The sequence below is a fragment of the Labrus bergylta genome, chromosome 10, assembly GCF_963930695.1.
Source record: "Labrus bergylta chromosome 10, fLabBer1.1, whole genome shotgun sequence".
Classification (NCBI taxonomy): domain Eukaryota; kingdom Metazoa; phylum Chordata; class Actinopteri; order Labriformes; family Labridae; genus Labrus; species Labrus bergylta.
The window spans coordinates 5,224,511-5,230,510 of NC_089204.1; the positions used below are offsets into that span (position 1 = coordinate 5,224,511).

Below are 6,000 nucleotides of genomic sequence, written 5' to 3' on the forward strand. Positions count from 1 at the left end.
GTCCCCGGCTAAATGTCTCAAAGGGAAACACAGATACGCACAGAATCATTTTTCTGCATCATTTCTCTACTTGCTCAGAATGAGGCTCTGCGTGAGCTGCTGATTCAAAACATTATATTACACTGCTCGCAGGTTCCCATTCAGTAAGAAACTCCATCTGATAATGTGTTACGCTGACAGACATCTTCATCAAACTGGTCATAATCCATCACTTTGAACAGTGCGGGCTCGGCACCGTGCAGAGAAATAATGTGAGTTTTTGACAAGGAAAATGTGTTTGAACCCTGATCTCCCTCTCTATTGTGCAAATCAGAAAAGAGCAGAATTAAATGAACTATCCCTGCGTGACAGACCAACATTTCTTTAAACTAAGCGCTGTGTGTTCTCCAGGAAGGGAAATGCAAATTCATGCTTTTTATGTTGCACAGAAAAAAACACAGAAATACAAATGTAGAAGCATGAAATCAACATGATACCCATCAATCATAATCTGGCTCAGTATGTACAGTGGCTGTAATCCTCCTGTGTGTGTGTGTGTGTGTGTAGCAGCAGTGCACTGCTCGTCTCCTCCTCTCAGCCAGCAGAACACATCACATGTTACTGCACTTTTAATTCTGCCTGACGCTCCACTTCCCCAGAGCAAACGTCTATGATTGATGGCTGGCTCACACACTAATAACTACATGCTCTTTTCCCTGCAGGTTTCCTGCATTATGAAGACATCTCCAGGGCTGTCAGTAAAGCAGAGGCCCGAGCCCTGAGGAACATTATCGACAAAGCTGTCCATGCGATCACACCGGACGCTGTACTGGCGCTGACAGGTGGCTTTCGCAGGTACAAGACATGTCTCCTCCTCTCAGTGCTGATGTGGTGGTTGAAAAGGGAGACAATTCCTTCCCTGCACTTTCCTTTTTTTTCTCCTCCGTCATTGTCAAACTCATGTTGGTCATGCACAGGGAATATAAAGTAGATAGGACAATAATGGTAGGAGACTATCACTGTATTTTTCTCTGCCAACCAATATCAGCATTTTTAAAAAATATATATAATCCTAAAATCACATTCTACATACAAGTCTGTACCAGACCAGACTTTGATTTGTGAGTCGTTATGGTTACCGTTTGCAGCACAAGTCTGAGGAGAACTGAACCGTGTATCAGAGGGCTTTGGTGTTAACACTGTAACAGTCCATATAGAGAGCAGAAGTAGGCGGAACAGTCATCTTACAGTGAAGTATTAATCTCTATAAACTGGGGGTGTAACTGCTCACAGGGCTCACCTGTCGGTTCATACCTCAGTTTTGGGGTCAAAGTTCGTTAAGATTTCGGGTTTAACTGGAAAAAAGCGACAAAAAGTCCTGGATGCTGGAAGCTAGGTTTCTCTAATTTATTCTGAAACGACAGTCAGGAAAGTTACAGTTTACAGCCTTGTTGGGCAGCTGTGGCTCAGTTTGTAGAGTCGATCGTCTCTCAACCAGAAAGCACTTGGGCAAGACACTTAACCCAAAGTTGCTCCTGCTGCTTCAGTGGCTGTGTATGAATGGGATCAGTTACTTCTGATTGTCTCACTACACAGCAGCCTCTACCGTCAGTGTGTGAATGTGTAGGTGTGACATGCAGTGTAAAAGCACTTTGAGTAGTCAGAAGACTAGAAAAGAAATATACAAGCTCAAGTTTATTTACTGTATTAAACATTAGAGATAAAAAAGGGGTAAAAAGGGTAAAACAGATGAATATGAGGCAAAATAAAGAGCAACATAGAAATAAACTAATACACAACATTTTGAAAGAAGGAGGCGGGTCTTGTAGCTCCGCCGTGTCATGTTGCTGTACTGTATGTCACTCTTCGCCTTGGTGCGTCTTGACTCTACTTCTTCTTCGTTTGTTATTAATTAACGGTAAGCAAACAGTAACGGGCAGATTACTGCCACTTGGATTGGGGTGTGAATGCTGCTATCTGTGATTGCCTTTTGTCTGCATGTACCAAACAGACACATATACTGTTACAGGCGTACTATGAACAGATATCTACATGCAAGTGCAGCTAACAATATAAGCCAATCCCCTGTTGACATTAATTCAAAATGTCTGTTGTTCAAAGTGTTCTGGCATTATCTTTATTATTTATATTATGTATATTTTATTACCAGCCCCTGTTGACATCGTGTGATTGCCCAGCGTTTATGCAGAGATATTAGAAGAAACTAAAGTGGTCTTCTTGAATCCTTATTATTTTTGCAAACGATAGTCCCAGTGTGTGTGTGTGTGTGTGTGTGTGTGTGTGTGTGTGTGTGTGTGTGTGTGTGTGTGTGTGTGTGTGTGTGTGTGTGTGTGTGTGTGCGTGTGTTGCGAGCAGAGCAGCTGTTGATGAAATCCTTATCTCTTTGTTCCACATAATGAAAACTTAACGACGAGTACCCCGGTCAGTCCCTATATACTATTATATTGACATTAAGATGAAGAAATGCATTACATCGTCAGTCTCTGAGTGCATGCTGAGCACTCTTTTAAAGCTTCCTACTGAGAGCGACTATTTCCTCTCAGCTGGTTCCCTCCTCCCCCCCCTTCACTCCCCTCCGTCACTACCTATTTGTGCTGCTCTGTTATATGTGTGCTGCTTTGTGCCTGAGTAAGCGTGGAGCACTTCGCTCTGCTGTTGTAAAAATCCAGCCATAACCAGCGGTGTGTGCGGTAAATAATTCAGAAGCAGTCTGGCAGTGAGGACAGGCGCTCGCCTCTCAACAGGGGTGACAGAGCCGCCACAGCTTAGCTGATGCTCTTTAATAGTGCCTGGGCTACGAAACATTACATGTTGCCAAGGAAAGGTCTCTTTTTTTCCCCCTTAAAAAGCAACTGAGAAAACTTTCTCTGTTTGTTGTGTTCTAGCATATTTCACTTCTCCAAAGTTTGGTAAATAAGATTACAGACAGAAAATGAAAACTTTTTCTTCAAAAGAAACAACAACTCCTGTGGCAAGTGCTTTAAAGTGGAAGTTTGGAACAATTTGAAATAAGAGAAGATATATCAGATACTTGATGGTGGTGGTGGTGGTGCTACATAGCTGACTTTAATTAATATGATACTTGGCTCTCAACATTTTCATCATTTTACTAGGATAGAACGAAACATATGGAAAAGCTTCAGCAATTAGTCCACATCATGATGTCTCGATGTGTTTAGAGTTTAGGGATAGTGAGGCTGAAGCTGTAGTGTTTGATGATAGACTATAAACAAGATGGATGATGTGACACCTCCCCAAAATTGATGCCAAACAGTTCATTTTTTACTAGCTTAGGTTATATTTGAGATATTATTTAAGGGTTTTATGAAGATATTAAAGATATTAAAGATATTAAACGCACACTTACCACCACCAGGGGGCGATCAGTCAAAACAATAACAAAAGATGACGTCAAGGCTGGCGGGGAATCATGAGAGTTCTCTCTGCTTCTCCACCCCCAGTGATCATAAACTCAAATTGACGAATGGGAGAAACAGACCTGAGGAAGAGAATATGTTCATTGAGAAGATAATGCATCCGAGTGTACAGTTAGCAGGCTTATCACTCTCTCTTGTTCACTCTCTCATGTGTTCTGTTTTTTTCAATGGATGAACCAAAGAAATGTCAGGAAAAAATATACGTGGGCGGCCTACCCAGGTGTTGTCGATGTGTGGGAAACACTGACGACTCAACAGAGTTTGTGTCACAGCTTGGAATTCAGCAAATTGGCTCAGCATTCATCGCTCTCATGTTAAAAGCTACTGGTCATACAGGATCATGTTGGGCTGTTGCAGTAAAAGTTCTGAACGTAATAAGATCCACTTTTGACTGATAAGACTCAAACTGTTTAATATTGCTTCTCCAAAGTTACATCGTCTCGTTCTTAAAACTCAGACTGAGCATGTTGTATAATTAATCTGCCTCTGTGGTTAAAGGTCCACAACTTTCCAGAGATGGTGTCTGGGAAAAAAAAAAATCCAATAACTCCAATCTTCAGGAGGAGAAGTGACGGCTTGAATGATATCTGATTATGTAAATAACGGCTCCTCCAGGGAGAAATGCGGTAAAGGAGATGAGCAAAGTGATTAGAGCATCATGGGTAGTTAACATCAAGAATGAAGGGGGAGGAACGGCGCAGGATTTATGGGCGCTGCAGACTGTGAAGGGGGCCTGGGAGAGCACTTTTATGGCTACAAAAACTCGGAGAGATGAAGCACACGTTTACCTCGGCTCATATTCTGGCGGGGGCTCGGGGAATATTACGGGAGACCTAATTGGAATCACGCGGCGCTTGAATTGAAAAAACGATTGCCTTGTACATTATCAGTCAGTAAGCAAGTCATTTACCTTTATCTTGTTGAAAAGCAGATTCAACAGACGTGGCGCTCACACGGTGGGAGGCCTAATAGTCCATATGCTGTGTAAGACGCCAGCAGCAGCACTAATAACCCACTAATTCTCCTCAGTGTGACAGATTTAAAAAATGCTCCCTCCTTAAGTCCTGTCTGCTCGATTTAATTACCTACGATTTCCATCCTGATGCAGAGTCCCTCATTAACTTCATGTTTCCAGCAGATAGCCCCTGTCCAAAAAATGGAATAAGCTTCGGCATATATGCGACTTACATAGATGTGGACAATCTTTCTTACACAAACAACTCGCCTCGGGAAAGTTTCACAAAATAAGCGCCCTGCAGTGGTAAACTCCAGCTGTCATCCACTTGAGAAGAACCCAGCGTGGCGAGGATATGTTGACGCCGCTGACATTAGCCTTATTGAAAGGACAGCTGTGGAAGGCGGGTGTCGAGTCTTAAAGCGGTTTTGTCTGGGTGGGGGGGGGGGGGAGGATTAAAAATAGATTAGGGTTGAAAATACAGCTTCTAACACCGCCGCGTGTGAAAGGCTCACACTGTGTCAGCCAAGCGCTGTTTTTATGTCAGTGTGAAGTTCCCGCTGTGGATCTTATTCAACATCAGATTGTCTGAAATACGACTCAAAGTGACGCTTCCTTCAGCTGAATGAGAACAGAACTGAGCTAATCTTGTTTGACCCTCCTCACTCTGTCACCAGATTAAGTAATTCTCTTGGGCTCCTGTCTGAGAATGTACACAACACAGTTTTAAAATCTGAAGAGTCTTTAAATATCAGTAAACTGGTCGCTCAAGGTTTTCCATCAGCTTTAAAATGAGGGCATGTAACGCTGTTTTACCTCCTAGGTCCTGGAAACAGTAAGTGCTTATCACTCACTGTGATGATGATTATGTGGCTCGGTGGTAGAGATGGTCATCTCTTATTTCAAAGCTTGAGGGTTCTTCTTATAGCTCCAGCTTTCAACATGTCTCCTAAAGGCCCTGACACACCAAGGTGGTCGTCGGCCGTCGGTCCTAGTTGGATGTTAGTGAGCGGTCGTGGCCCTAGTTTTTGCGGTATGTCCGACTCTGTCGCTACCTGTCAGCTCCCGTTGGCCATGTCAAATCGGCGTCGGCGATCAGTGTGAGGGATCTCCCTGATTGGCTGTTTTAAGGTTTCATTTCTCTCCATCTCTCCTCTCAGGTTCAGTAAAGCCCCTTGAGCATGTCGCTGTAGTATCCATGCTTTCACCCATTAGTGCGGTTTCTCCTTATTTGTCTCCTCCGCCTCTCCACCGAGAGCTGACAACACCAGCGCCATTTTCAACTTTTTATCAGACATTATTCTCCATTAGCAGTCTGCCTATAATACGAGTGGTGACCGACAGTGGTGAGATAATGGTCTTCTCGTATCATAACAATGGACTACCGCCGCCTGCTGGCATGGAGAGTTATTTCCTCCCATGCATGCACAGAACAACGTACGTGGTGGTTGGCTGTCGGCTGTAGTCTTTGCGGTGTGTTCTAGTGCAACTTTATGGCCAAGACAAAGGCGACGTGAGGCGACACCACAGGCGGCCTTTGTCGCTACTAGTTCTTTGCCGTCTGCTTGGTGTGTCAGGGTCTTTAGGAAAGACACTGAACCTGAAAAA

The 6,000-nt window shown here is 43.6% G+C and overlaps 1 protein-coding gene across 1 annotated transcript in view; it reads left to right on the top strand.

The window, feature by feature from the left end:
* The window catches only part of dntt (deoxynucleotidyltransferase, terminal), a 97,238-nt gene that overhangs the window by 37,848 nt on the left and 53,390 nt on the right, over positions 1 to 6,000 (top strand). Inside the window, exon 7 of the mRNA XM_020651988.2 lies at positions 702 to 834. Coding sequence (XP_020507644.2) covers positions 702 to 834 — 133 coding nt within the window. The remainder of the gene's footprint in view (positions 1 to 701; positions 835 to 6,000) is intronic.